The sequence below is a fragment of the Lutra lutra genome, chromosome 5 (genome assembly GCF_902655055.1).
Source record: "Lutra lutra chromosome 5, mLutLut1.2, whole genome shotgun sequence".
Lineage (NCBI taxonomy): Eukaryota > Metazoa > Chordata > Mammalia > Carnivora > Mustelidae > Lutra > Lutra lutra.
The window spans coordinates 102,518,554-102,534,530 of NC_062282.1; the positions used below are offsets into that span (position 1 = coordinate 102,518,554).

General features: G+C 39.5%; 1 protein-coding gene across 2 annotated transcripts in view; it reads right to left on the bottom strand.

Annotated features, from left to right (window-relative positions):
• Positions 1-15,977, bottom strand: part of ANKRD31 (ankyrin repeat domain 31) — a 155,205-nt gene that overhangs the window by 7,386 nt on the left and 131,842 nt on the right. For both annotated transcript variants that reach the window (XM_047730792.1, XM_047730791.1), the window contains exons 23-24: positions 11,870-12,010; positions 1,216-1,315 (exon numbers count right to left, since the gene is read on the bottom strand). In XM_047730792.1, the coding sequence (XP_047586748.1) occupies positions 1,216-1,315; positions 11,870-12,010 (241 nt within the window). The remainder of the gene's footprint in view (positions 1-1,215; positions 1,316-11,869; positions 12,011-15,977) is intronic.

Sequence of the window (15,977 nt, forward strand, 5' to 3'; positions counted from 1 at the left end):
GTGAGAAAAGGTGTCATTTAAAAAATTCTACAATCAGGGACGCCTGGGTGGCTCAGTTGGTTGGACGACTGTCTTCGGCTCGGGTCATGATCCCGGGGTTCCAGGATCGAGTCCCACATTGGGCTCGCGGCTCCATGGGGAGTCTGCTTCTCCCTCTGACCTTCTCCTTGCTCATGCTCTCTCTCACTGTCTCTCTCTCAAATAAATAAATAAAATCTTAAAAAAAAAATTCTACAATCAACTGTGGTTAAAAATGCAGTGTTGTAAACAAACAGAAAATGCCAAGTGTTGGTGAGGATATGGGGAAATTGGAGCCCTTGTATATTGTTGATACGATGTAAAATGATTCAGTTGCTGTGGAAAACATTTTGGATGTTCCTCAAAAAGTTCAACATATAATACTATATGATATAGCAACTCCACTCCTACGTATCTATCCAAAAGAACTAAAAATAGGTACAAATACATGTATACGTGTGCTCACGGCAGCACTATACCCAACAGCCAAAAAGTAGAAACTGAACATCCATCCAGGCAGGACCCTTGAAAGCATTATGCTAAGTGAAAGATGCCAGACACAGGAAGTTATATGATTCCACTTATATGATACATTCAGAACAGGCAAATTCATAAAGACAGAAAGTAGATTGGGAGGCATACAGAAAGGGGGATTGTTGAATGCATGTGGAGTTTCTATTTGGATAATGGAAGTTGTTTTAGAACTACTCAAAGGTGGTGGTTGCACAACATTGTGAATGTACTAAATATTATGTTAAGCAAAACAAGTCAGTGAGAAAAGATTTCACTCATATGTGGAATTTTAGAAACAACACGAACATTCAGGAGGAGGAGAAAGAGTGAGAGAAACAAATCATGAGAGACTCTTAACTATAGAGAACAAACTGATGGTTGCTGGAGGGAAGTGGGTGGCGGATGCGCTAGCTAGATGGGTGATGGGCATTAAGGAGGGCACAAGTTACAAGTTATGATGAGCACTGGGTGTTGTACACAAGTGATGAACCACTGAACTCTGTTCCTGAACCATACTGAACTCTATGTCAACTACCTAGAATTTAAATAACAACAACAACAAAATGCTATTGAATTGTTCACATTGAGACAGTTATTTTCATGTTATACAAAAAAAGCAGTGCTGTCTCCATACCTTTGGGTGCCTTTCTCATGACTAAGAAATGGCTGTAGGTCTGCACGTACCTGGAAGACAAGGCTGATGTTGAGGCACCACGACTGGCTCTGCAGGTATGGGCACTTCCTCAGAAACATACTTTAAAAGCTCCTTCCCCAGATATGTCACCTGCACATAATTAAGCACAGAATTTTAAAACTCTACATTTCGAAAGAAGCAAATATATCTGTCTCTTACAAGTTTTACCTTCAGTCAAATCTGGCCTGCCACCTTTTCTTTTTTTTTTAAATTTTATTAGGACCAAAGATACCCATTCATTTACTTAATATCAATGGATGCTTTTGTGCTATAACACGACTGAATATTCACAACAGACCATAAGCCCATGAAGCCTGAGATTTTATTATTTGGCCCTTTAGTGAAAATATTTGTTGGCTCCTGTTGTTTATCATTAATTCTCTCATCCATTCACTTGTTAAACAACTGTTAATCCAGCATCACTACTTTATAACATTAAAAAATTAATGTACTAATAAAATCAAGCCATAAAATAATACTTTTCAAGAACTCAGACACGTAACTGATTAATAATATTTCAGGCCTGTGCATTCAAATTTTTTGGTTTTTCCTGGTTTGTTTGTGAACTTATTAGCTATTGTTATCACCCCAAATATCAGATCTTAGGAATACCCACACACAAACATGCTGGCTGAGGCTGACTGGCAAACACTTGCCCTCTGGTTGCCGTCTTTGGGTTCTCTACTCCTAGTTCTAGGGCAGTCTGATAATATACCCAGAAGCTAGGTTCACTGTAGTTAAACTGTCCAGTGTCCACTCAAACTTCCCTTCCTCCTGGATGCTTTCTTAGAACTTCCAAACTCCAATAATCAGTCCCTTCCTCTAGGTCCCCATCACTTCTATGCTCATATTTGTCAAGGCACTTATCCTACTAAAGTGAAATTATGTGTTAATATGTCTGTTTCCATTAACATAAGCTCCTTGAAGACAAGGTCTGTGTTATAATTATTTTTATACTCTTGGCACTTCACATAGTGCCTGACAGTTGCAGGGGGAAAACCCTCTGAAATTCCAGCTCTTAAGCAAGAATCTTAAATTGTTTAACCTCAATTTGTACATTTGTAAAACAAGTACCTCCAGCTTATTAGGTTGTTGTGAGGATGAGAATAAATAATATATGAAAAGCATTTGGCATACTGTCTAGCACATTCTGAGTGCTCAATAATTGCTCGTTATTTACCAGAATGGGGGCAGACAGAAGAAAAAGGGATCTGGAAGGTTTAGGCCCCCTCTGGGCTCAATCCCATAACTAAAGGAACTTTGTAATGGAAATGGAACCTCTCAGTCTACCCAGTGTGCTAACCCATCACCATTTGCCTTGGAAGGAGAGATGAGGCCTCTGAATGCCATTGGTCAGCTCTCCAAACAACTAACAATTAGAAACAATGGGTTTTGTTCATGTTGTGCCCTGACAATAACCAAAACACCTTCTATACCCATCAATGTGCAGGTTCAGTATATTCTCACCAACATTTCAGATTTAAAGTATATTTTTTCCGTTAATACTAGGTAATATAAAGTAGTAAAACTATACCTTAGTAGCCTTAGAGATCATGAGTCCGTACAGATCTTAAATACACCACTAGGGTAATTGAGACATCAAATGAACACAGCTTTAAGAAAAATCTACCGAGTTAAGTACCTAGTTCCCACAAGGTGGGAGTGATTTATTCAACAAGGATAATAATATATACATCTTAAAATGAACAGGCACTAGGTCACTCCTGGAAACTGTCCATTTCATAATAGTGTCTGTGCTCTAGTTGGCTAAAGCATAAGAACAAACAGTCATCACATTTGCATATAACTGAAACTTTGACTCCTCAACTAAATCTTGAATGAAAATCTAGCTCATATGCCTTCTCTCAGAGGCATGTAGGAAGAGCTGTAGGCGAGGTTCTTAGGGTCTTAGACTGCATAGCTGCCAGCAATCTTGACAACTTCACCACTCAAAATCCATTTTGGTATGGGTGATGGGATGCCACCTTCCCCCAGATGAGAACAGTAATAAAGCTGGAATTAGAGCAAGGTATATTCTGTAAGGCTATCTGTAGGTTGTTGTATTCTTACTTTTCTAAAAGGTGGAACTGCAGGAAGGGCTTTATCCTAAGGCCACTAATTCTCTCCTGGAAGCTCTTAGGCAGAAGGTCTATTATCCTCAGAAATCAGTTTATGCTGACTCCCTAATACCATACTTAGGGAAGAAATGGCATGAATGCATGTGTGTGTGCACGTGTGTGTGTGTGTGTGTGTGTATGAGTGTGTGTCTGAGTTGGGGTGGAAGGATGATTCAGTTAGCTACTATCCTGGAAATGGAGTTAATTGGCCAAGTGAAATTATTAATTAACTTTATTTGGTAAGGTCTCTGAAGAAATAAAGTTTAATCTCAATTGTCATTAATTGCAGTAACAAATGTTTCTCTATATCTTACATTCTAACATGCATCAAGAAAAAATGTAAAATACAACCCGCCTTTAAGAATTAAAGAGGTGTCCAAGAACTTTTTCCCTGCTAGAGCTCCATTTGAAAATTTGAAAATATCAGTCCATTTTATCTATGTCTTCAGGAAAACTATTTGTTGGTACTAATGGGAATTTGTTCATGGATGACCAAATGACTGTTTTAATTCCATTTCAAGTTTTATGAAGCAAGTTCTTCTTTTTTTTTTTTTTTTAAGATTTTATTTATTTATTTGACAGAGAGAGAAATCACAAGTAGGCAGAGAGGCAGGCAGCGGTGGTGGGGGAAGTAGGCTCCCTGCTGAGCAGAGAGCCTGGTGCAGGGCTTGATCCCAGGCAGAAGCTTAACCCACTGAGCCACCCAGGCGCCCCATGAAGCAAGTTCTTAATAAATTTGCACTACCCCAAGAAGAAGAAAGAGGAAAGGATAATTGTTTTTGATCTCAGGAGGTGGGGGGGAGGGATGGAGGAAGGCAAACAAGCAAAAGAAAACTGTCGGTTTTCTTTTAGGTTCACTGTAACACAAAAACACATTTTGGCTAAAAAGTAAAATAATTCTCAAATATTTGAGAAGGTAGTATCAAAATGTAGTAACTGCCATGAAAAAGCTGATCCTGGGAAAATGATGATGGAAGCAAAGTTCATCTTCATACCACCTACCTCCTCCCAATCCCCATCCTAAAGTCCCCCCTTCTCCACTTCCCGTGGGTACTCCATGCAGCTCCAGGCAAAAGAAGGGCAGTATGCCTTTCGTACTATTTATGTTTTCAGGATCCACCCCTCTTGGGTATTTGTATTTTAAAAGGACCCACATCTCAATGTGATATACTACATTCATGAAAGAAAGGACAAGAACATGATCCTTTCAACAGATGCAGAAAAAGCATTTGACAAAGTATGGCATCCTTTTTTAATTAAAACTCTTCACGGTGTAGGTATAGAGATAGATATCATAGAAGCCCACAGTGACTATCATTCTCAGCAGGGAAAAACAGAACTTTTCTCCTAGGTCAGGAACATGACAGGGATGTCCAGTATCACCACTGCTGTTCAACATAGTACTAGAAGTCCTAGCCTCAGCAATCAAGACAACAAAAAAGAAATAAAAGGCATCCTAATCAGCAAAGAAATCAAACTCACTCTTCACAGGTGACATGATATTTTATGTGGAAAACCCAAAAGACTCCACCCCCAAATTGCTAGAACTCATGCAGGAATTCAGCAAATCAGTTGCATTTCTATATACTAACAATGAGAGAGAAAAAGAAATTAAGGAATTGATCCCACTTACAATTGCCCCAAGAGCTATAAGATACCGAGGAATAAACCTAACCAAAGAGGAAATGCATCTATACTCTCAAAACCATAAAACACTCATGAAAGAAATTGAGAAAGACACAAAGAAATGGAAAATGTTCCATGCTCATGGAAAAACAAATATTGTAAAAACGTCTATGCTACCTAGACAAATGCAATCCTTATGAAAATACCATCAACATTTTTCACAGAGTGGGAACAAACAGTCCTAAAATTTGTATGGAACCAGAAAAGACCCTGAATAGCTAGAGGAATGTTGAAAAAGAAAACCAAAGGTGGTGGAGTCATTGCGGACTTCAAGCTGTATTACAAAGCTGTAATCATCAAGACAGTATGCTACTGGCACAAAAACAGACACACAGATACATGGAACAGAATAGAGAATCCAGAAATGGCCCATCAATTCTATGATCGACTAATCTTCGATAAAGTAGGAAAGAATATCCAACGGAAAAAAGACAGTCTCTTCATTAAGTAGTGTTGGGAAAATAGGACAGTCACATGCAGAAGAATGAAACCTGACCGTTTTCTTACACCACACGCAAAAATAGACTCAAAATGGATGAAAGACCTAAATGTGAGACAGAAATCTATCAAAATCCTAGAGGAAAACACAGGGAGCAACCTCTTTGACCTCAGCCCTAGCAACTTCTTCCTAGAAACATGGTGAAAGGCATGGGAAACAAGGGCAAAAATGAACTACTGGGACTTCATCAAAATAAAAAGCTTTTTCACAGCAAGGGAAACAGTTGACAAAACCAAAAGACAATGACGGAATGGGAAAAGATATCTGCAAATGTCTTATCAGATAAAGGGTTAGTATCTAAGATCTATAAAGCACTTATCAAACTCAACACCCAAAGAACAAATAATCCAATCAAGAAATGGAAAGAGGACGTGAACAGACATTTCTCCAAAGAAGACTTACAAATGCCCAACAGACACATGAAAAAGTGCTCAACATCACTTGGTATCAGGGAAATACAAATCAAAACCACAATGAGATACCACCTTGCACTCATCAGAATGGCTAAAATTAACAAGTCAAGAAATGACAGATGTTGGTGAGGATGCAGAGAGATGGGATTCCTCTTACACTATTGGTGGGAATGAAAAGCAGCCATTTTGGAAACAGTATAGAGATTCCTCAAAAAGTTAAAAATGGAACTACTCTATAACCCGGCAACTGCACTACTAGGGATTCACCCCAAAGATACAAATCCAAAGGTCACCTGCACCCCAATGTTTATAGCAGCAATGTCCACAATAGCCAAACTATGGAAAGAGCCCAGATGTCCACCGACAGATGAACGGATAAAGAAGATGTGGTATACAGATCTACAATGGAATATTATGCAGCCATCAAAAATGAAATCTTGCCATTTGCAACAACATGGATGGAACTAGAAGATATTCTGCTAAGCAAAATAAGTCAATCAGAAAAAGACAAATATCATATGATGTCACTAATATACAGAATTTAAAAAACAAAACTGATGAATATAGGAGAAGAGAGGAAAAAATGAATAAGATAAAATCAGAGAGGGAGACAAACCATAAGAGACTCTTAGTCATAGGAAACAGGGTTACTGGAGGGGAGGTGGGTGGGGGGATGGGGTAACAGGGTGATGGGCATTAAGGAGGGCACGTGATGTAATGAGCACTGGGTATTATATAAGACTGATGAATCCCTGACCTCTACCCCGAAACTAATAATACATTATATGTTAATTAACTGAATTTAAACTAAAAAAAATAAAAAAACCAAAAAAACAAAAAAGGCCACCCATCTCCTTTTTTTAAAATAAGCCATTTTATTTTGAACCACATGTTACAATTTCAAAATAGTTATTGAAAATTGAATAAATAAATGTATATATGTATCCCTTAAGATCTTTTACTGTACAATGAAATTTTTTAAAGATTTTATTTATTTATTTGACACACAGAGAAAGATCACAAGTATGTACAATGAAATATTTTTAAGTGGTAACTATTACATACATGGCTCTCTCTAAATTTCCAAGGGTTTCTGAACACCCATCTCCTTTTTTGTGGTGTGGTGTGATCCTATACATCCACGTCTCCTGAATAGAAGGTGGGCTCATAGGAAGTGTAAGTTAAGATACCCCGGGGATGATTAGTTGACCAATGAGGATGGCTGGCTGTCGAGATCAACAATTTTCAACACTTTTTTAAAAAAATATTTTATTTATTTATTTGACAGACAGAGATCACAAGTAGGCAGAGAGGCAGGCAGAGAGAGAGGAGGAAGCAGGCTCCCCGCTGAGCAGAGAGCCCGATGCAGGGCTTGATCCCAGGACTCTGGGATCATGACCTGAGCCGAAGGCAGAGGCTTTAACCCACTGAGCCACCCAGGCGCCCAATTTTCATCACTTTTTAAAAAAAGATTGATTGATTTTATCGAGAAAGCGCACGAGTGGGAGGAGGGGCAGAGGGAGAGGGAGACGTGCAGACTCCCCGCTAAGCAGGAAGCCTGATTAGGGGTTTGATTCTGGCATCCTGAGATCAAGATCTGAGCCCAAATCAAGAGTCGGACATATAACTAACTGAGCCACCCAGATGCCCCAGTAATTTCCATCACTTTCTATACTCCTACCTCAACCTTCCGTATTTTGATATTCCTAATCATGGGGGTAGGAGGAATTGTTTTACAAAGTGTGTAGGGTGACAGGTAACCATACAGAAAAGTTAATACTAAATCCAGAGTAGTGAATTTATAAGGGTGGAAATTCAGAGAGTGAGTTATTTGAATGGGAAGTATGTTTGCACAAGAGAGCTGTTAATGCTCATTCGGTCACTGCCCAAAAAGGCAGTCTGTTTGTCGTTTGCAAAATCCAGTCCTGAGGGACGCCTGGGTGGCTCAGTTGGTTAAGCAGCTGCCTTCGGCTCAGGTCATGATCCCGGGGTCCTGGGATCGAGTCCCACATCGGGCTCCTTGCTTGGCGGGGAGCCTGCTTCTCCCTCTGCCTCTGCCTGCCATTCTGTCCGCCTGTGCTCGCTCTCTCTCCCTCTCTCTCTGACAAATAAATAAAAAATCTTAAAAAAAAAAAAAAATCCAGTCCTGAGCATTCACAAAATAAACTGTCATTGCCATTCTTATTTTCATACCACAACTGTATCACAAAAAGGCTTTTTTTTTTCCTGTGGAAGTAGACAATTTTTGCTGCAGAAGAATGAGACTTGGTATAAATTCATAAAGACAGCTAGGTAATATTGTATGTGCTCTTAGGAGTTCAGGGCAACCTGTTTCCAATGAAAGGAATGTGGCTTCCCTTGTGTCATTGTTGTAAATGTAGAAAATAATGTTTTTTATTAAAAATAATTTATTATTAAAAATAATTATTTTATTTTATTTTAAACTCTAAACATACATTTTAACTTTATTGAGATATAATGTATACATAAAATGCATTCTTTTAAATGTAGAATTTGATGAATTAAGAAAAAAAACACTATCCACATTGTGGTAACCACTACCCACATGAGATATAGAATATTTCCATCCCTAGCCCCAAATTCCCTAGTATCTTTTCCCAGCTAGTTTCCCCCACCTCCTGGACCTACATAATCCATGTGATTTTTATCACTACAGGTGAATTTCACATAAATATCATACATTATGTACAGTTGACACTTGAACAACATGGGTTTGAACTGCAGGGGTCCACTTATATGTGGATATTTTTAAAAAAATAATAATAACTAAGGAACCATAAGACCAGGTTCTAGTCCTGGTTCTGGCACTTTACTGGCCTTGAGGCTAATCAAACCACCTAATCTCCTGTAACTCTGGTTTTACATCCATAGATAAACAGTCAACTTTCTTACTTCATGAGGTTGTGAAAAAATATATGTAAAAGGCTTTATAAATCACACATGGCTATGCAAGTCCTAGAATCTCCACACTGGAAGGGTCTTTAGAGACAATTAGCATTACTACTTATTTTATATGTAAGAAAAATGAGGATCAGAAAGGTTAAGTGACTTGATCTAGATCGGGGATTCTTACTCCAGGCTGCCTATTACAATTACCTGGAAAGCTTTTTAAAATATTACCACCTGGTCTTCAATTAAGAATATTAAGTCAGGGCACCTGGGTTAAGCCTCTGCCTCGTTCAGGTCATGATTTCAGGGTCCTGGGATTGAGCCCCGCATCAGGCTCTCTGTTCAGCAGGGAGCCTGCTTCACTTCCTCTCTCTCTCTGCCTGCCTCTCTGCCTACTTGTAATCTCTTTCTGTCAAATAAATAGATAAAATCTTAAAAAAAAAATATTAAGTCAGAAGGTATGGGGCTGTGGTCCACCAAGTGATTCTGATGTGTAGGCAGAATTGAAAACCATTCCCAGGGACGCCTGGGTGGCTCGGTTGGTTGGGCGGCTGCCTTCGGCTCAGGTCATGATCCCAGCATCTTGGGATCGAGTCCCGCATCGGGCTCCTTGCTCTGCAAGGATCCTGCTTCTCCCTCTGACACTCTGTCTGCCTGTGCTCTCTCTCTCTCTGACAAATAAATAAATAAAATCTTTAAAAAAAGAAAACCATTCCCAGATCAAGTAACTTATCAACAGTGGAACCAGAAACTAGCTTGCCTCCCGTTTCCCATCCAGAGATCACTCTGCCACATCAGGATGATACCTAATAGCCACGAGGCTGCAGGAGTGAGTGAGAGGAATCCGTGATGCCCAGTGGGGAGTAAGCATCAGGATTCCCTGTATAGCAGTCCAGCTGCTTGGGTAGGAAGTATGAGTCATCTGTGTCTAATGGCTCTGTCATTCTGTCTGAGGCAGGATAAGACTTAGTTTTCTGACATTACTTACCTAAAGACCAAATATTCCTAGACTCATAGCCACACCAGCAGTCTCAGAATCAATCAGTAGAAACGTTTACATTTACTAATGTAGCAAAAACCTCCTGTCATTGAGAAGTGACTATGAATTCAAGAGTTCCCTCAAGACGAGAAGAGGTAGAGCTTTCTGTGGTAAGTTTTAAAAGAGGATTTTAAATATTGTGAAAACTCTCACCAGGGTAGTGTTTCTCAGTCTAGGGGATTTGTTAGAGGTACATGAATCCCTATGGTAATTCTTATTTTTAAAGATTTTATTTATTTATTTGAGAGAGCGAGAATGAGAGAGAGAGCATGAGAGAGAGAGCATGAAAGTGGGGAGGGTCAGAGGGAGAAGCAGACTCCCCGCTGAGCAGGGAGCCTGATGCAGGAATCTATACTGGGACTCCAGGATCATGACCTGAACTAAAGGCAGTTGCCCAACCAACTGAGCCACTCAGGTGCCCCCTATGGTAATTTTTAAAACTGTTTAGGATAATAATTAAAAAAAAAACCTAAGTCTACTTAGATAATCTGTATGAATATCTTACACCCAAGAATCCTCCTAATTGTAGTGCCTGCATTTGCCTTTGGCTTCCCTATCACATAGGTATTAAACCATATGACTAACTGACATGGCTGATGAGAAAAGACCAGAGGCAACGTGATATATAAATGAGGCTTAAGTACAGAGTGAGGGCCAAATGATGTCACAGTCAGCTATTCAAAAGCAGAAAATGCAGTAGTTCCAATAAAGAAAAAGAGTGGGAGAAGTGAGTCATCACTGGGCACACTAAGCAGAGACATGATAAGCTCAAAAAAACTTAACTACAGAAACCAGTACCATATTCATGCTGTAGACTATTATAGCAAAATGATATAATCTATCACAAGTTTAAGAAACTTTTTAATAAAAAGGGATTTCCAAGGGTAAAATGTTAATTCCTAGCATGTACCTATGATTTATGAATTGTGGAAAGTACTGAGCAGGTGAAAAGCAGATGGTCTGGTGACTCCAGGGGTGGAAAATGAACAAGGAAAAAACCTTTAAGAAAAAAAAACCCCAATGACTATAAAGTAGAGGCAATCTAAGATGTACTGATCTAAGTGAAGGAACTAAAACACAGTTTTTGAAGCACCTGCAACAAAGGTCTAGGATACCAGAAAACAGATTACGGAGAAGGGAGGAGAGGAGGAGCTACGAGGAATGGTGAGCAGAGCTAAGTGAGACAAAAAAAGAGAAGAAACTGCCTTTTATTACTCAGGCACTGAGGCTTACTGTAATGGACAGTGGAGGCTGAAGGGATTTGTAGTTCTGTTTAACAGTAATGGTGGATGTCTGAGGATTCACACTTTCCTCAGTGAATCATTCCAAGACTGTTCCCTTAAGTGTGGCCATGGACATCTGGAGATGGCTGATCATTGGACTTCAAGGGTGTCAGTCATTAATAGTCTTGAAATTGGTGGTTAAACTGGGTTTATAACTCAAAAGACAGAATTGTGGGGAAGACTACTAAGTCCAGGAAGTTGGAATGAAAAATATTTCTTTTGGGGGGGGGTGGCAACTGATGGATAAAACTGTGTTCAAACAAAAGTACACCATAACTTTCATGGGTTTTAGGCTGCTTGCTCATTCCTTTGTCTTTAGGGGAAGTTATCCTTCATTGCATCAAAATACTAACATATAACTAAATGGTCAACACACCAGAAGTCTCAAATTTTCTATGTGGAGTCACAAAGACCTGAAATCACTTGGGAGGATAACAGGGGAAGATTGAGGGCATTTGAATTTCTGAGACTAGATGAGGACCAAAGAAGGAGAGGCTGTCAGCTGTCCAACTCTGTCCCTGGGGATTTGTGGCAAACAAGAGTTGTGGGAGAAAGCACATAGCATATTGTAGAAGGAACATGAGGACAAAAGCTAGCTTGGAGAACTTCAGATTTCTTAAAAAGTAGTCTTATCATAAAAAAATAGGTACCTTTCCATTTGAACATGAAGTTACAGATAAACTTAAGAATTACCCACCTTACTCCAAGCATAATTCCAAGTCACATAACTGTCGCCTCCTAGAAGATCCTTGAGCCAGGTGACTGGATTTTGATAAATCTGACCGTTTTCTACCTTAATTTTACCACTCACTAAAACACTGGCTTTGTGGGTAGTCTCCTGAAATTCAAAATAAAACAAAAATTAAGAAGGAAAAATACCTGAAATATGTGAACTTCTGCTTTTGGTCATGATGAAGTAATAGGAACTAGACTTACCCTAACCAACAAAAAACATACAACATATATGGAGCAATGGTTTACAGCCAAACATCAGCCAACAAAGTACAGTGATGCCTGAGAAGTGAGAAATTAATGAGGTGAGCCTTCCAAGTGTCCCAGCTCACTGCCTTGGGAGTTTCCAGGTCATGGTGCAGGGAGAGGGAATCCAGGCAAAGCCTATGGACTCCCTGAGTTGAGGAGAAATAGCAGAATCCACGGAGGCAAAGTGCCTAGAGTTTCCAGGACAAAATACTGAAGAAGAAAGAAATACAAAGAGAACTTTGCAGATCTTCAGGGGGTCCTCTTTAAGTATTCACCTGAGTAGTGGTTGGCCATATTTGAGGGCAAATTACCCAGGGCTAGGAAAAGAACCACCAGAGAAGAGTAGAAGTAAGGACACCTGGCATTCTCGAAGGTCAGAAATAGTACCTGTTCCCAAGAGCAAGACTAGAAAACTTCAAAACTCGTGGGGCATTGGCTGGGTACAGAATGGCCTTACCTTGGGAGTGGGAAATAGCCTTAGATTGAACACATGCTCCAATCCTGCTTACCAAATCTTAAAAGCAAGACCCACAAGGATCAAATTATTTCCAAGGAACTTAACTGTATCTTAGAATAAATCTACAGAATATTTATAAGAATACAAAAATATCCAGCATCCAACCAGATAGATTTCACAATGTGTGGGATTCAATAAAAAGTTAATAGGCCAGAAAGAAGTAGGAAAATACAACCCAGACAGAAGAGATAGAGCAGTGAACTAAAAATGACTGAGAACTGGTAAGAATGTTAGCATTAGCAGATAAAGACATAAAGTAATTATTACAATAATATTCCACATGTTCAAAAGTTATGTGGAGACATGGAAAATATTTTTAGAAAGACCAAAATCAAAATTCTAGAGATGAAAATTACAATGTATGAGATGAAGAATACACTGGATAGGATTAGTTAGAGATTAGACATTTCAATCAAAAAGATTAGTAAATTCAAAGACAAAGCAGTAAGTACTGCATAAAAATGAAACACAGAGAAAAGAGAATTTTAAAAAATGAACAGATCATCAGTGAATTGTGAAATTATTTCAAGCAATCCAATACATGTGAAATAAGAGGTTCAAAAAGGAAAGAAGGGAAGAAAAAACATTTGAAGAAATAATGGCTTAAATTTTTCCACATCTGAGATTCAAATGTGGAACCCAGAGAGTCAAGAAATTTAATAACCCCTAAGCATAAGAAACATGAAAAAAAATCAGCTAATGCTCCTCATAATCAAAATTGCTTAAAACCAGATAAAATCTTAAAAGCAGCCAGAAGGAGAAAAAAAAAAGATTCATTACTTACAGAGGAATGAGGTTAAGAACAACAGTGTATTTAAACAGTGCAAGCAAGTAAACAGTAGAGCAACATCTTTAAATTACTCAAAGGAAAAAACTCTTTCAACATATAAGTCTACTGGGGCATCTGGGTGGCTCAGTGGGTTAAGCCTCTGCCTTCAGCTCAGGTCATGATCTCAGAGTCCTGGGATCGAGCCCTCGATCGGGCTCTCTGCTCAGCAGGGAGGCTGCTTCCCCCTCTCTGCCTGACTCTGCCTACTTGTGATCTCTCTCTGTCAAATAAATAAATAAAATCTTAAAAAACAACAACAACAACAAAGAAGTCTATTATCTAGCAAGAATATCTTTCAAAAGTGAAGGTGAAATAAACTTTTTTTCAGACATCCAAAAGTCAAAAGGAGTCATTATCAACAGAAGACCTTCAATACATGAAATGTTAAAGACAGTCCTCCAGGCAGAAGAAAAATGACAGCAATTGGCAATCAGGATCTACATAAAGGAAACAAAAGCAGAAATAGTAACTACATGAGAAAAATATTTTCTTACTATTTAAATCTACTTAAAAGATAATTGACTGCTTAAACAAAAATAATAATCAAGTGTGGAATTTATAACATTAGATAAAGGTAAAATATATGATAACACAAAGGTCAGGAGTAGAGAAATGGAAGCATTCTAGTTTGAGGTTCTTATAGTATACATGATGTGGTACAATAATACTTACAGGTAGATGGGGAGAAGTTAAAAATACGTACTATAAACTCTAAAGCCAAAACGGAAGTAAAAAGAATTGTAGCTAATAAACCAACAAAGGAGCTAAAGCATAAAAAATGAAAAAGGGAACAAAGAAGAGATGAGAGAAAAAGAAAACAGATGCCATGTGACAGATTTAAACATAACTATATCAAAAGTCTCACTGAATGTAATATTCTTTTTAAAAAGAAATTTATTTGAGGGGCACCTGGGTGGCTCAGTGGGTTAAAGCCTCTGCCTTCAGCTCGGGTCATGATCCAGGGGTCCTGGGATTGAGCCCCGCATCGGGCTCTCTGCTTGGCGGGGAACCTGCTTCCTCCTCGCTCTCTCTCTGCCTGCCTCTCTGCCTACTTGTGATCTCTGTCAAATAAATAAATAAAATCTTAAAAAAAAAAGAAATTTATTTGAGAGAGAGAGAGAGAGCATGAGAGCACATGAGTGGGGGGAGGGGCAGAAAGAGAAGCAGGCCTCCCTGTTGAGCAGGGAGCCTGATGCGGGACTTGATCCCAGGACCCTGAGATCATGATCTGAGCTAAAGTCAGATGCTTAACTGAATAAGCCACCCAGGCACCCCTGAATATAAATATTCTAGAATCAACTTCTGGAATGACAATGTGAGGATCCAGTCCCAGGTGAAAAGTATTTTTAAAAATTGTTTATGGGGAGCCTGGGTGGCTCAGTGGGTTAAAGCCTCTGCCTTCGGCTCAGGTCATGATCCCAGGGTCCTGGGATCGAGCCCCACATCGGGCTCTCTGCTCTGCGGGGAGCCTGCTTCCTCCTTTCTCTCTCTGCCTGCCTCTCTGCCTACTTGTGATCTCTGTCTGTCAAATAAATAAAAAATCTTTAAAAAAATTGTTTAAATCTGGAAATGGTCATAAATGTAGGCAGCAAATAAAGAGCCCTCTATTCAGTAAAATCTATGACAATTACATGGGGGGGGGGGAAGGTGAGTCTGTGCAAGTGAGCCAAGATTGCCTTCTTCCTCTCCCTTCCCAGCTCAGTGAGATGCAGATTCCACTCCAAACTGTGCAGCCAAGAACACAGGGCTCCCTCTCCCAATAGCCTCCAACCACAGGGCTACCTTCTTGTTAGGGCAAGGATATCAGCATTCTCATCTTGCCCTTAGCTATCTCTTGCTAAGGCTAAGTTGTGAGTGAATGCAGCCAAGAGGTGGGGAATCCCTTCCGCTTAGCCTGTACTGGTGGGGCAGAGGCTCCACCTTTGGCATGGTGGCACTGAGATTAGTAGGACCCTGATCACCCCTGCCTGGCTTATAAGGTAGTGGCTTAATGTCAGGAGAGACAAGCTGTAAAGGCATGAGGCTAATGTGCCCACCTTGGCTAAATCCTCAGTTCCTAAAGCCAGGGTGTCATTCAGAGAAAAGTTATGTTCCCACCCTAGATCCAGACCTATGGCATGGAGATTTTTGTCTGGGAAAAGAAGCAAGCCTAAAACAGATGGTTCCTAATCTCCTCCAAAGGAAATGACTTCATTTACAACAGAACATGGAGAAGTTCAAGCTCAAGGGCACTTTAAAGGCAGTATAGGTAGTGGTAAAAAGCAGTTGAAAGTAAATTGGTAGAGTCACTGGGGATACAGGCTGAATTACAGGCTGGCTAGTTTTTAGAAGAGAACTGGGAAAATAAATAGTAAGGAAGAGCATTCCTAGAGTCAGAATAAAACTCAAACACTGACTTCATAAACTATCCTTCAAAGGAGCATACAATTGACTAGATTAGTCTATACAGCAATTTATGCTCTAAGTCATCACTGAAAA